We start from the raw sequence: 16,074 nt of genomic DNA, 5'->3' as shown, positions 1-16,074 counted from the left end.
GCTTGGTGGGGGAACCTTACACTGTGGTCTTTCCCCATTGAGCCTTTGCTGCGGCTGCCCCAAGCTTTAGTGCGTCCCTCAGCACGTAGTCCTGGACCTTGGAATGTGCCAGTCTGCAACATTCGGTGGTGGACAACTCTTTGCGCTGGAAGACCAGCAAGTTTCGGGCAGACCAAAGGGCGTCTTTCACCGAATTGATAGTCCTCCAGCAGCAGTTGATGTTTGTCTCGGTGTGCGTCCCTGGGAACAGCCCGTAGAGCACAGACTCCTGTGTTACAGAGCTGCTTGGGATGAACCTTGACAAAAACCACTGCATCTCTTTCCACACCTGCTTTGCAAAGGCACATTCCAGGAGGAGGTGGGCGACCGTCTCTTCCCCACCACAGCCAACGCGGGGGCACTGTGCGGAGGGGGCGAGACTTCGGGTGTGCATGAAGGATCTGACGGGGAGGGCCCTTCTCACCACCAGCCAAGCTACGTCTTGGTGCTTGTTTGAAAGTTCTGGTGATGAGGCATTCCGCCAAATGACTTTGACGGTCTGCTCGGGGAACCATCCGACAGGATCCACGTTTCCTTTTCCCGTAGGGCCTTGAGGACATTCCGTGCAGACCACTGCCTGATGGACCGGTGGTCAAAGGTGTTTACCCGCAGAAACTGCTCCACGAAGGATAGGTGGTACGGCACCGCCCAACTGCATGGAGCGTTCCGCGGCAATGTGACCAGGCCCATCCTTCGCAACACCGGGGACAGATAGAACCTCAGCATGTAGTGACACTTGGAGTTTGCGTACTGGGGATCTACACACAGCTTGATGCAGCCGCACACGAAGGTGGTCATCAGGATGAGGGCCACGTTGGGTACATTTTTCCCGCCCTTGTCCAGAGATTTGAACATCGTGTCCCTCCGGACCCGGTCCATTTTAGATCCCCAGACGAAGCGGAAAATGGCTCGGGTGACTGCCACGGCGCAGGAGTGGGGTATGGGCCAGACCTGCGCCACGTAGAGCAACAACGTGAGCGCCTTGCACCTGATGACCAGGTTCTTACCCACAATGGAGAGAGATCGCTGCCCCCACATGCCCAACTTTTGTCGTACCTTGGCTACTCGCTCCTCCCATGTTTTGGTGCATGCCCCGGCCCTTCCGAACCATATCCCCAGCACCTTCAGGTAATCTGACCTGACGGTGAAGGGGACAAAGGATCGGTCAGCCCAGTTGTCAAAGAACATGGCCTCGCTCTTGCCGTGGTTAACTTTGGCTCCCGAGGCCAGTTCGAACTGGTCGCAGATGCTCATCAGTCTGCGCACGGACAGCGGATCTGAGCAGAAAACGGCGACGTCATCCATGTACAGGGAGGTTTTGACCTGAGTGCCTCCACTGCCTGGGATTGTCACCCCTCTTGTGCTCGCATCCTTCCTAATAGACTCAGCAAAGGGTTCAATACAGCAAACAAACAAGACCGGGGAGAGAGGACAGCCCTGTCTGACTCCAGATTTGATCGGGAAACTTTCCGATTCCCACCCGTTGATTGACACTGCGCTACTGATGTTTGTGTAGAGCAGTTGGATCCAATTGCAGATTCCCTCCCCAAACCCCATTTTGGAAAGCATGTCCATCATGTAGGTGTGCGATATCCTGTCAAAAGCCTTCTCCTGGTCCAGGCTGATGAGGCAGGTGTCCACCCTCCTGTCCCGTACGTAGGCGATCGTATCCCTGAGTAGCGCGAGACTATCAGAGATCTTCCTGCCGGGTTTGTGGTCTTTAATCAACACTTGATCACACTCCTAGGTTAAAGAGTAGGACAAGTACACATTATGAGAGCATGGATGTGTTCACTGGCACCAACCTTTAAGTGCACATGACCATGTATGGTTGTGTTTGCTTGAGGGGTCATTACAGCTTGTAATTCCAGGCATAGGCCAGAAAGAGGTTGAGTTGAGGAGAATATTTTTGATCTTCAGAAGACCTTTGCTTTCCCAGCAGCATCACAACTGAACAATGACAGGAGCTGCGCATGTTGGGAAAAAAGACTTGCACGTGTTTAGTGTCTTTCGCAACCTCAGAATGTCACAAAGCATCTTACAACCAATGAAATATTTTTTGAAGTTTAGACACTGTTGTAAGATAGGAAATGTGGCAGCAAATTTGTACACAGCAAGATCCCACAAACAGCAATGTGATAATGACTGGATAGTCTATTTTATTGATGTTGGTTGAGGAATAAATACTGATCAGGACATTGGAGAGAACTCTCCTGTTTGCCATGAGATATTTTACATCCACCTGAGAGTGTAGACAGGGCCTTGATTTAACATCTTATCTGAAAGACGGTTCCTCTGTAAGTGCAGCATCGCTCAGTACTGCGCTGGAGGGTCAGCCTGGATTTTTGTTCAAGTCTCTGGAGTGGGATATGTATCCATAACTTTCTAACTCAGAGAAGAGGGTGTTACCTACTGAGCCATGGCTAACATCTAAAGTAGTTGGCAATCAATGCATTTGTTCCATTCTACCTTGCTGTACACTAGCTCCCTCCATGTAGGCGTCTTCCTCTTCCTTTTCGGTCTTTTCATGGGGGTTGGGGTTTGGAGTCCCTTGTTTTCTCTGACCTACTGTGGACTCACTCTTCCTCTGACTTGTATGGTGACCTCCAACTTTGCTGTCATCTTTCAGTCCAACACCTGGGTCCTCATTCCAACAGGAATTCCTCCATCATTGCATCCTCTGATACGCTACCCTTCAAATAACGTCTGGCTCACTCGCTCGCCACACCTGTCTCATAACGTGATCAATGGTTTGTCAATTCTCCACACTGACTCCACCTACCTACATCAACTTTAACTCACTATGGGACTTATGACTTTAACTCTGGACTCTCTCTCCTATTGGTTCCTCTCTATTTCCCATTCACTACTAGGATCTATGCATCCTAATTAATGTTCGATAACCAGGTCTATGTAACGTAAGTTTTCCCTGTGTCCATCTGTGTGTGTGCTTTGGTTACCCCTCCAGACCCGACTCCATCACATCCATTTCCACTTTAGCATTTTCCTCCCTCTTTTTACTTCTTTTCCCTACATCTCCTCAACCCTTCCCTCCTGTCATTATGCCTCTTTTCATTTCTTCCCTCTCAGGTATTCTGCCTTCCCAAACTCCTACCCCAACATTTCAGTATTACTTGACCTTCCTACTTTCCTGCTACTGCCCCAGGCTTGGTTCCCTGTTAGACAAGCCTACAGCTTCTGTCTGTGCCTCTCTTGGTATCTCCGGGCCCATTGAGGCACTCATTGCTGCCTCCTCACGTGAATTAACCTACTCTCACACAGACCTTCCTGCACAATGCCTACTGAGGAATGATCTTCCCATATTCCTCCCTGTCAGATTCACCCTTCCTGGTGCTGATCCTGTGGACTTTGCCAATGGTCCAGCTATCACCACCCATCTCCGCATCTCCCTCCAGAATGTCCGTCTGCTCACAAACAAAGCCCTTGCAATCCATGATCTTACTGTGGATGATTGCATCGATAACAGAAAGTTAATTTGCAGGTGCAGCAAGTAATTAGGAAGCCAAATGGCATTATTTTTGTTTTATTTTTGTTTTATTTAGAGATACAGCACTGAAACAGGCCCTTCGGCCCACCGATTCTGTGCCGACCAACAACCACCCATTTATACTAACCCGACAGTAATCCCATATTCCCTGCCACCTACCTACACTAGGGGCAATTTACAATGGCCAATTTACCGATCACCTGCAAGTCTTTGGTGGTGGGAGGAAACCGGAGCACCCGGCAAAAACCCACGTGGTCACAGGGAGACCTTGCAAACTCTGCACAGGCAGTACCCAGAACTGAACCCAGGTCCCTGGAGCTGTGAGGCTGCGGTGCTAACCACTGCGCCACTGTGCAGCCCCTGGATACAGCCCATGGCTCATTTCAATAATGAAGGGCTGTGCGTGGCACAAATGCGATGGTACAAGATATCTAACAGCCAACAGCCTCTGAAATTGAACTGAGATCACATTTATGGCTTCTTAGGAGTTTGGAAATATCCAACAAACTGTCTCTGCTCACATGCGGCTACCAGCTCGCCAAGGAGCAGCCCTGGGTGGCTGTCCTGCAAACAGCAGACAAGTTGGCCAAATCTTTCATGTAATCATGTACGTGGTGCCAGATCAGCACAGGGAGGAGCAATAGCTCAGGGAGGCTCTTATAAAGCATAATCTTTATCGGGTTGATTCATCAGGGCTTCTAAAACCGGAGCACCCGGTGGAAACCCACGCGATCACAGGGAGAACTTGCAAACTCCGTACAGGCAGTACTTAGACCTGAACCCGGGTTGCTGGAGCTGTGAGGCTGTGGTGCTAACCACTGCGCCGCACACAAAGTTAAAAGGCATGTTGGCCTTTATTCCAAGCTGGGTACAAGAATAGTCTTGCTACTGTTGTATAGGTGAAACCACACAGGGAGTACTGTGTGCTGTTTTGGTCTCCATATTTAAGGAAGGATACACTTGCATTGGAGACGATACAGCAAAGATTCTTTCTAATGGCCCCTGGGATGAGAGGGTTATCCTGTGATGAGAGGCTGAATAAATTGGATCTATATTCTCTGGAGTTTAGAAGAATAAGAGGTGATCTCATTGAAACATACAAGATTCTGAGGGGCTGGACAGGGTAGATACTGAAAGGTTGTTTCCCCTGACTGGGGAATCTGGAACACGGGGGACACAGTCTCACCTATACACTGATGACACCCAGCTTTACCTCACCATCACCTCTCTCACCCCTCCACTGTCTCTAAATTGTCAGACTGCTTGTCTGACACCCAGTATTGAATGAGCTGAAATTTCCTCCAATTAAATATTTGGAAAAATGAAGCCATTGATTTTGGTCCCCGCCACAAACTCATTCCCTGGCGACCAACTCCATTCCTCTCCCTGGTAACTATCTGACTGTTCACAACCTCGGTATCATATTTTACCCTGAGATGACTGTTTATTCCTCCCTCCATAACATTGCCTGACTCCACCCCTGCCTCAGCTCTTCTGCTGATGAAACCCTCACCCACACCTTTGTTACCTCGAGGCTTGACGATTCTAACACACTCCTGGTCGGCCTCCCACATTCTACTCTCCATAAACTTGAGGACATCCAAAGCTCCAATGCTCCTGTCCTAATTCGCACCACATTTCATCCTTGTGCTCGCTGACCTACATTGGCTCCCGGTTAAGCAGTGCCTTGATTTTAAAAATCTCTTCCTTGTTTTCAAATCCCTCCATGGCCTCGTCCCTTCCTATCTCTGTAATCTCCTCCAGCCTCACAACACTCCGAGATATCCGAACTCCTCTAATTCCAGCCTCTTGAGCATTCCTCATTTTAATGGGGCCTTCAGCACCTTCAGCTGCCTGGGTCCTGAGCTCTGGAATTCCCTCCCTAAACCTCTCCAACTCTCCACCTCGCTTTCCTCCTTGAAGATGCTTCTTAAAACCTATTTTGACCAAGCTTTTGGTCAAATATCTCCTTATGTGGCTTGGTGTTATATTTTGTTTTATAATGCTCCTGTGAAGTGCTTTAGGATGTTTTATTACATTAAAGGTGCGATATAAATATAAGTTGTTGTGATCGTTGTTGACTTTGACATTCTGATGAAGCAGCCCAGGGCGATGGCCTCTGCTGTACTGTACATTACCCGTTTCCCACCTCAGCCATTCATACCATGCAGCTGATGCCTGAGTATAGGTAGAGGGTGCTGCACACTGACTGTGGGCCTCACTGTGCTGCTACTGTGTGGGAGTCCATGACGGTGAGGCAGCTAAGGGTAGCCCTGGTCTCCAAACATTCATCTTGTGGCAGTAAATTCAAAGCTAATCTGCGGAAACAATACTTCAGCAAGCAATTGGCCAGTGTATGGAACAAACGTCCTAGGAAGATGGTGGAAGCAGGTAGGATTGATTCATTCAAATGCAAATTTATTTTGTAATGTAACATTTTGGGAGACAGTGTACAAGTAATTTGAGACATGACGTGTGGTCAGTGTAACAGGCTTGAGAGGAACAGGTGACTTTGGGCCTCCGGCTCCCACAGCTCTCCACCATTGGGGGTTTCCTTCACCCCAAGTCGGGGGCTCTTGTCAGCTCATTGAGAGAGATTGATTTCTGTGATTGGACAACAATTCCATGACCATTATCATCATTGTAGCAGCCCCTCGATTCTGTTCTGCCATTCAGTTAGATCATGGCTGATCTGCACCTCAGCTCCAATACCTCACGTTTGCTCCATATCCCCTGATACTCTTATCCAACAAAAGTTATTAATTTCAATCTGCAAAGCTCCAATTGAGCTGCAACACTCTCTGCCATTTGAAGGAAGGTGCTCCAGATTCCAACTACCCTTTTGTGGGAAGTAGTACATCCTGATCTTATTCTTGAATGGCCTAGCTCTAATTTTAGGGTTCTGCCCCCTTGTCTGGATTCCTCCATTACAGAAAATAACTATCATCGAACTGTCATTGCCTTTCAGAATACTGATTTAACACAGGGGCTGGCCGTGACCTTATGCTGCAATTGAACAGGTCGCCTCCCGCCCCCTCCCCGGTCACAATCACTAATATATTCTCTTCTTCACAGGGCCTTCTGGAGGGATCTGCTCTCACAGTCTGAACACAGGTCTGATCACTCTGCAGAAATACGGCTTACAGCTTCCTTTGAGACTGGTCCACATCACACTGGCTCATGAACTTGGTCACAGTCTTGGATCCCCTGTGAGTATACAAGTGACACAGTCTAAGCTGCCCTGTGAGTATACAAGTGACACAGTTTAAGATCCTCTGTGTATATACAAAAGACACATTCTAGAATGCCCTGTGAGTATACAAGTGACACAGTCTAAGCTCCCCTGTGAGTATACAAGTGACACAGTTTAAGATCCTCTGTGTATATACAAAAGACACATTCTAGAATGCCCTGTGAGTATACAAGTGACACAGTCTAAGCTCCCCTGTGAGTATACAAGTGACACAGTTTAAGATCCTCTGTGTATATACAAAAGACACATTCTAGAATGCCCTGTGAGTATACAAGTGACACAGTCTAAGCTCCCCTGTGAGTATACAAGTGACACAGTTTAAGATCCTCTGTGTATATACAAAAGACACATTCTAGAATGCCCTGTGAGTATACAAGTGACACAGTCTAAGCTCCCCTGTGAGTATACAAGTGACACAGTTTAAGATCCTCTGTGTATATACAAAAGACACATTCTAGAATGCCCTGTGAGTATACAAGTGACACAGTCTAAGCTCCCCTGTGAGTATACAAGTGACACAGTTTAAGATCCTCTGTGTATATACAAAAGACACATTCTAGAATGCCCTGTGAGTATACAAGTGACACAGTCTAAGCTCCCCTGTGAGTATACAAGTGACACAGTTTAAGATCCTCTGTGTATATACAAAAGACACATTCTAGAATGCCCTGTGAGTATACAAGTGACACAGTCTAAGCTCCCCTGTGAGTATACAAGTGACACAGTTTAAGATCCTCTGTGTATATACAAAAGACACATTCTAGAATGCCCTGTGAGTATACAAGTGACACAGTCTAAGATCCCCTGTGAGTATACAAGTGACACAGTCTAAGATCCTCTGTGAGTATACAAGTGACACAGTCTAAGCTCCCCTGTGAGTATACAAGTGACACAGTTTAAGATCCTCTGTGTATATACAAAAGACACATTCTAGAATGCCCTGTGAGTATACAAGTGACACAGTCTAAGATCCCCTGTGAGTATACAAGTGACACAGTCTAAGATCCTCTGTGAGTATACAAGTGACACAGTCTAAGATCCCCTGTGAGTATACAAGTGACACAGACAGTGGCGGAGCAATAATTGACAACACAGTCCATGGTCTCGTCGGAGGAAGCATTGCCCAGCTATTTACAATAAGCTGTAGACAATGTGACATCCAATGGGGGAAGACTGCAGATTTACCAAAGTGATACTGGGACTAAAAGGATTGAATTAGGAGGACAGCTTTCATAAGCTTGGTTTGTATTGACTTGAGTTGAGAAGGTTAAGGGGATGATCTGATGGAGTTGTTTAAAATGCTAAAAGGAGTTGACAGTGTTGATAGAGAAACTATTTCTGGATGAATCCAGAACAAGGAGGTACAATCTTAAAATTAGAGCCAGGCCATTTCAGAGTAAAATCAGGGAGCACTTTTTCACAAAAATGGTTGTGGAAATTTGGAATTCTCCCCTCCAAAAGGCTGTGAATGCTGGGAGCCAATTGAACTGGGATCAATAGATTTTTTGTTAAGTAAGGCTATCAAGGGATATGAAGCAAAGATGAGTAAATTGAGATACAGATCAGCCACAATCTGATTGAGTCATAGAATTATTCAACACAGAAACAGGTCATTCGGCCTACCGTGTCCATGCTGGCCATCAAGCACCTATCTATTCTAATCCCATTTTCCAGCACTTGCCCTGTAGCCTTGTATTCTATGGCATTTCTGGTGCTCATCTAAATACTTCTTAAATGTTGTGAGGGTTCCTGCCTCTATCACCTCTTTAGGCAGTGCGTTCCAGATTCCAACCACCCGCTGGGTGAAAAATTATTTCTTCAAATCCCCTCTAAACCTCCTGTCCCTTCCCTTAAATCTATGCCCCCTGGTTATTGACTCCTCCGCTAAGGGAAAAAGTTTCTTCCTATCTACCCTATCTATGCCCCTCATAATTTTGTATACCTAAATCAGGTCCCCCCTCAGCCTTCTCTGCTCTAAGGAACACAACCCTAGCCTATCCAGTCTGTCTTCATAGCTGAAATGCTCCAGCCCAAGCAACATCCTGGTGAATGTCCTCTGCACCTTCTCCAGTGCAATCACATCCTTCCTATAATGTGGTGACCAGAGCTGTACACATTACTCCAGCTGTGGCCTAACTAGTGTTTTATACAGCTCCATCATAACCTCCCTGCTCTTATATTCTATGCCTCAGCTAATGAAGGCAAGTATCCCACATGCCTTCCAACAACCTTATCTACCTGTGCCGCTGCCTTCAGTGATCCAAGTCCCTCTGACCCTCTGTACTTCCTAGAGTCCTACCATCCATTGTATATTCCCTTGCCTTGTTGGTCCTCCCAAAATGCATCACCTCACACTTCTCAGGATTAAATTCCATTTGCCACTGCTCTGCCCATCTTACCAGCCCATCTATATAGTCCTGTAATCTAAGGCTTTCCTCCTCACTATTTATGACACCAGAACTGACAGAACACTTGTGTATGTAGTTTATCATTAGGAGTCAATTTGTGCACACAGTTACGTTTGACAGTTTCTTTGTGGAAATAATTATAGTTAGGAATCTCTTTCATTTTTGATGTGCGATGAGGTGAGATTTTATTCTGCTGGAAATGACCAAGCAGGGTTTCCTGAATATGTTACTGAAAGGCTTTTGAAGTAAGTAAGGAGAGGTTCTCTCTGGAGTCATAAGCGCAAGGGTCAGAATAATTCAGGATGAAAAGTTTTAAAAGCATTGAAAGATATCACTGGGAAATTACCTTAAAACCAGAGAATCTCAGCCACAAAATACATAATGTGAATCAAATTTCAAAATCTGAGCATAGGTTTGAAGACGACACACAGAGAATCATCGAACAGTACAGCACAGAAGGAGGCCATTCATCCCATCTTGCCTGTTCCAGCTCCTTCACAGGGCAATCCAGTTAGTCCCACTCCCCCGCTTCTTCCCCATCTCTCTGCAACCCTCTCTCCTTCAAATAATTATCTACTTGCCTTTTGAAGGCTACACCATCACCCAATCAAGCAACACATTTCAATCCTAACCACTTGTTATGTCAAAATATTTTTCCTCATTTGTTGCTCTGGTTGTCTTGCCAATCGCCTTCAATCTGTGCCCTTTTGGTTATTGACCCTTCAGCCACTGGAAACAGTTTCTCTCTATTTACTCGATCTAAACCCTTCATGATTTTAAACACTTTGATCAAATCTCCTCTTAACCTTCTCTGCTCTAAGGAGAACTCTCACAATCGTAATCAGCCAGAACCCTAAGGAGGGTCGATTTCAGCAAAGGAAAAGTCAACCACGTTCTTGTTTTTTTTAAGCATGATGAGGGTGAGGAATGCATCCCTTCGGAATCTTCAAGTTCCCAGAGGAACGCTGGAAACTTCTTGATGTTCCCTTACGCCTCGGATGGGCACGAGTATAATAATGACAGACTTTCTCCGTGTACAATCCGACATGTCAGCAAGATTCTGATGGCAAAGAAAGACCAGTGTTTCGAGGGTAAGAGAGCAGTGTTGTTGATGAGGCTCAGACTGAAGAATGAGACTCCGCAGTTCAGGGCATGTGGGATTTTTCACAGTTCTCTCCATTGTGAAAAGGGCTGAATTTCCACAGCTGTTCTCAGGCTCTAACCTCAGAGACGGAGCTGAGGAACAAGCTGAGTAAATAAGTCGATGAGTCAGGAAACTTCCACAAAAATCTCCCCAAAGATTTGTCATTTTATTGTATTCCACCAGATAAAATTGTTCTTGTTTCACTAAGTTGGTTTCTGGTATTGCACTGATTCAGAGACTCGATCGCTTCAGTGCACTGTGAAGATGAGCTGTGCTGAGGGGAGTGAAGATGAGCTGTAGTGAGGGGAGTGAAGATGAGCTGTAGTGAGGGGAGTGAGGGTGAGGTGGAGTGAGGATGAGGTGTGGTGAGGCAGAGTGATGGCGATGTGGAGTGAAGGGAGTGAGGATGAGGTGTGATGAGCTTTGGTAAGGGTGAGGTGTGAGGGGAGTGAGGCTGAAGTGGTCTGAGGGGAGTGAGGGTGAGGGAGTGAGGATGAGATGTGGTGAGGTGTGCTGAGGGGAGTGCATTTGAGGTGTAGTGAGGGGAGTGAGTTTGAGGTGTAGTGAGGGGAATCTGAGGTGTAGTGAGGGGAGTGAGTTTGAGGTATAGTGAGTGGAGTTTGAGGTTTGGTGATGGGAGTTTGAGGTGCAGTGAGAAGAGTTTGAGGTGCAGTAAGAAGGGTTTGAGGTGCAGTGAGTGGAGTTTGAGGTGCGGTGAGGGGGTTTTGAGGTGTGGTGAGGGGAGTTTGAGGTGTAGTGAGGGGAGGTTGAGGTTTAGTGAGGGGAGGTTGAGGTGTGGTGAGGGGAGGCTGAGGTGTAGTGAGGGGAGTGAGTTTGAGGTATAGTGAGTGGAGTTTGAGGTTTGGTGATGGGAGTTTGAGGTGCAGTGAGAAGAGTTTGAGGTGCAGTAAGAAGGGTTTGAGGTGCAGTGAGTGGAGTTTGAGGTGCGGTGAGGGGGTTTTGAGGTGTGGTGAGGGGAGTTTGAGGTGTAGTGAGGGGAGGTTGAGGTTTAGTGAGGGGAGGTTGAGGTGTGGTGAGGGGAGGCTGAGGTGTAGTGAGGGGAGTTTGTGGTGCGGTGAGGGGAGGTTTAGGTGCGGTGAGGGGAGGTTTAGGTGCGGTGAGGGGAGGCTGAGGTGCGGTGAGGGGAGGCTGAGGTGCGGTGAGGGGTGGTTGAGGTGCGGTGAGGGGAGGTTGAGGTGCGGTGAGGGGAGGCTGAGGTGCGGTGAGGGGAGGCTGAGGTGTGGTGAGGGTTGGTTGAGGTGCGGTGAGGGGTGGTTGAGGTGCGGTGAGGGGAGGTTGAGGTGCGGTGAGGGGAGGTTGAGGTATATTGAAAGGAGGTTGAGGTGTGATGAGGGGAGGTTGAGGTGTAGTGAGGGGAGTTTGAGGTGTAGTGAGGGTAATTGAGGTGTCGTGATTGGAGTTTGAGGTGCAGTGAGAAGAGTTTGAGGTGTAGTGAGGGGAGGTTGAGGTGTGGTGAGGGGAGATTGAGGTGTGGTGAGGGGAGGTTGAGGTGTGCTGAGGGGAGTTTGTGGTGCGGTGAGGTGAGTTTGTGGTGCGCTGAGGTGAGTTTGTGGTGCGGTGAGGTGAGTTTGTGGTGCGGTGAGGGGAGGTTGAGGTGCGGTGAGGGGAGGTTGAGGTGCGGTGAGGGGAGGCTGAGGTGCGGTGAGGGGAGGCTGAGGTGCGGTGAGGGGTGGTTGAGGTGCGGTGAGGGGAGGTTGAGGTGTGGTGAGGGGAGGTTGAGGTGTAGTGAGGGGAGGTTGAGGTGTGATGAGGGGAGCTTGAGGCGTGGTGAGGGGAGGTTGAGGCGTGGTGAGGGGTGGTTGAGGTGCGGTGAGGGGAGGTTGAGGTGTGGTGAGGGGAGGTTGAGGCGTGGTGAGGGGAGGTTGAGGCGTGGTGAGGGGAGGTTGAGGCGTGGTGAGGGGAGGTTGAGGCGTTGTGAGGGGAGGTTGAGGTGTTGTGAGGGGAGGTTGAGGTGTGGTGAGGGGAGGTTGAGGTGTGCTGAGGGGAGTTTGAGGGGTGGTGAGGGGAGGTTGAGGTGTGATGAGGGGAGGATGGGTGTGGTGAGGGGAGGTTGAGGTGTGGTGAGGGGAAGTTGAGGTGTGGTGAGGGGAGGTTGAGGTGTAGTGAGGGGAGGTTGAGGTGTGATGAGGGGAGCTTGAGGCGTGGTGAGGGGAGCTTGAGGCGTGGTGAGGGGTGGTTGAGGTGCGGTGAGGGGAGGTTGAGGTGCGGTGAGGGGAGGTTGAGGTGTGGTGAGGGGAGGTTAAGGTGTGGTGAGGGGAAGTTGAGGTGTGGTGAGGGGAGTTTGAGGCGTTGTGAGGGGAGGTTGAGGTGCGGTGAGGGGAGGTTGAGGTGTGGTGAGGGGAGGTTGAGGTGTGGTGAGCTGCCCAGTGTGTTGAAGGTGACAATGACACTGTCTGGTCTCTGAGCAATGGCTGGCCTGTTTGAGTGATGCCACTGGGGGATAGTCAATGTTTCTCTCCACTCTGCATTACAGACAGTAAGAGGCCAATCTGTGGGAATCAGCTGGTGGAGGAAGGAGAGGAGTGCGATGTTGGACACAGTAGCACTGACCCATGTTGCTATGGTGCCAGCCACTCAATGGAGTTTTCCTGTAAACTGAAGCCGGGGAAACAGTGCAGGTAGGCAATCCAACCTTCCAGAACCTTCACAATAGACGGGTAGACAGGGTCTACTTCAACAGAGGATACAGACATTCTGTGTAGTGGGGCTGGGTAATATCACCATCGGCCAAATCAACAGCCTTCTCCATTGCCCATAAGCAAGGCTTGGAACTCATGGTGAAAGACACACACTGTGCTGGAGACGGGGCTCCTGGCACTGGGCCAGAAAGGCAGGGAACCCTGCCTCTGCCTTTTGGTGCCCCAGCCCCCCACCCCAGAGTGATCCTCCGGTCTTTTTGATTCAATGTTTTAGGAGGTGGGATCCCCATCCCTTTTGAAGGCTTTAAAGCTGTTTGGAGCAGAAACTTAAAATCACGCAGTAAAATGATACCAAGTAGAATTAAATTAAATTCAAAGTGGATCTCAAACAGACCTTATCTATTCTACACCCACATCTCAGCGGAGATGTGTAGTCCTTTTTGCAAATCTCTAATTCCTTTTGAGAAAGAAAACTGCCCTTCTTATTTGATGTTGCTTATATGTGACTCCAGACCCACCTCGCCATCCTTCAGACGAGGCGTTAAACCAGGGCATCTGCCCCCTCCAGTGGGAATAAGAGACCCATGGCACTATGTTGAAGAGCAGGGGAATTCTCCTCTGTGTCCTGGCCAATATTAATCCCTCAATCACTATCACTAAAACAGATTATCTGGTCAATTCTTGCATTTCTGTTTGTGGGATCTTGCTGTGTGCAAATTGGCTGCTGTGTTTCTTACATTACAACGATGGCTACACTTCAAAAGTACTTCATTCGCTATAAAGTGCTTTGGGACGTCTGGAGGTTGTGAAAGGTGCTAGAGAAATGCAAATCATTCTTTCTTCTTTCTACAGTGTGGATCACACAACATAATCCTGCTGTCTTTATAAAGTGAGGTGTCATGTCACTAAAAATGGGTAATGCATAGGAAATCTGTTAGATTGTCCTTTCATTCATTTCCAGATATCTGGCACCTTTTTGCAGCATTGCATCCAATGTCTTGTCACGGAATTAGGCCAACTTTGCCATCCAAATATTTTGAGGACAAAAACAGATACCGCTTTCAGCAGCCGCTGGCACCCAGTAACTCAGCCCCTCCACCTTAGCACCTCGCCAAATGCACCATTTGCGACTCGTGGGGACGTCTGCTTTTAATATGTCAATTAGTGACCTGACATTGTGGCTGGGGTCAGCCTATCCTCCCATTGTTGGAACCTCATTATCGGCTCCACTTTCACTGTCAAGTTACTTTATAATTTGAGCTCTACTCTCCGGTTCAGGGACGCAAACTAATTTCATTTCACATCTGGATAAGTAACACCAAAGGGAGAATTTTAACCCCCTGTGACAGACAGAAACTGGGACATAGGTTTAAGGTGCGAGGGGCAAAGTTTAGAGGGGACGTGCGAGGCAAGTTTTCAACACAGAGGGTGGTGAGTGCCTGGAACTTGCTGCCAGGGGAGGTGGTGGAAGCAGGTACGATAGCGACGTTTAAGAGACGTCTTGACAAATACATGAATAGGATGGGAATAGAGGAATACGGTCCCCGGAAGTGCAGAAGGTTTTAGTTTAGACATGCGTCAAGATCGGCGCAGGCTTGGAGGGCCGAATGGCCTGTTCCTGTGCTGTTCTGTTCTTTGTTCTTTTCTTTTGTTCAGAGCAGGAGTTAAATTCCAGTTGCTATAGTTACCGCCCTTTGGCCACTTTAATGCATCCTGGAGGATGAGGCACCCGCCTGACTCATGAGTAAATGTAAATTGAGGTTTGATGATGTGTGTGGGACCACCCCTCCCACTGGAACAGCCTACACGGTGGAATGCTTTCGATCTTGTTTAAACCTGCTGGCTAAGAAGACCAGGTTTCTCCAGCTAAGTTTAGGAATTATTCATGTGTGGCGGGCATTGTTCCTTGTGATACAGAGGAGGGTTGGACGGTTGCTGCCCAGTGCTGTTCCCCATTCCACACTCACAAATTCCTCTTTAAGCCCCCCTTCCCCCGATGCCTTGGCCAGACAGCCTCTGGGTTGAACCCGGCGAGCTGCCTCCAGATGTGCTTTTCCAGCGGGTACCTTTCCACATTTATTTTAATGAGACCCAGCAGTTATAATGGACCTGGCCTCCCACAGCATCTGCAGGGCAGGGCCCCCTTTGCTCCCCACTCTCTGTTTTGTGCCCATTCCCCAAGTTCTCTCCCATTCCCTCTGCCATTCCCTCCGTTGTTGCCCCTATTCCCCCACTCCCCTCCTTATTCCCCCTTTGTTGTGAGAATCCCACACCCTTTTGAGGGAATCTGTCCTCCCCAAACAGGACCACCCTGGCTCTCTTTCTCTCGTGTCAATATAATTATCTGATGGTGAATTGCAGGCAGGTATAAAATCCCGACATGTGGATTCCTGCTTCCTCCGACATTCCCAGGTAATGTGATCCTCGGAGAAAGTTCTTTGCACCATTTGTGCAATGCTTCTGACTTAATCAAAGATTAATAATGCGTGGAAACTGGAGAGGAAGCTGTAAATACTGGAGACAGAGAGACTTTTTTTTAATTTCCAAAATATACTTTATTCATAAAAATCTGCAAAAATTACATTGCCAAACAGTTTCAAACAGCACCAAAAAATACAAACATTGCAAGGGAGATCAGTTTCCTTCTATACTATCATGAGTTTCTTCCCAACCCTTCCATTTCACTATTGTCATGCCAATTACAGTTTCACATTTACAGCAAATGAAAATATCAATGATACAGTTCGAGGGGCTTCCCATGGTTCCAGACCCTCAGTCCAGCTTGGTGGGGGAACCTTACACTGTGGTCTTTCCCCATTGAGCTTTGCTGCGGCTGCCCCAAGCTTTAGTGCGTCCCTCAGCACGTAGTCCTGGACCTTGGAACGTGCCAGTCTGCAACATTCGGTGGTGGACAACTCTTTGCGCTGGAAGACCAGCAGGTTTCGGGCAGACCAAAGGGCGTCTTTCACCGAATTGATAGTCCTCCAGCAGCAGTTGATGTTTGTCTCGGTGTGCGTCCCTGGGAACAGCCCGTAGAGCACAGACTGTTGTGTTACAGAGCT

At 48.2% G+C, this 16,074-nt stretch overlaps 1 protein-coding gene across 1 annotated transcript in view; it reads left to right on the top strand.

The window, feature by feature from the left end:
* Positions 1-16,074, top strand: part of LOC137351480 (disintegrin and metalloproteinase domain-containing protein 10-like) — a 139,031-nt gene that overhangs the window by 56,786 nt on the left and 66,171 nt on the right. The window contains exons 6-8 of the mRNA XM_068015927.1: positions 6,623-6,756; positions 10,119-10,299; positions 12,847-12,991. Coding sequence (XP_067872028.1) covers positions 6,623-6,756; positions 10,119-10,299; positions 12,847-12,991 — 460 coding nt within the window. The remainder of the gene's footprint in view (positions 1-6,622; positions 6,757-10,118; positions 10,300-12,846; positions 12,992-16,074) is intronic.

This window comes from Heterodontus francisci, chromosome 36 (assembly GCF_036365525.1).
Source record: "Heterodontus francisci isolate sHetFra1 chromosome 36, sHetFra1.hap1, whole genome shotgun sequence".
Taxonomy (NCBI): domain Eukaryota; kingdom Metazoa; phylum Chordata; class Chondrichthyes; order Heterodontiformes; family Heterodontidae; genus Heterodontus; species Heterodontus francisci.
The sequence above is the reverse complement of the archived record's forward strand: the minus strand, read 5'-3'. Positions and strand labels throughout refer to the sequence as shown.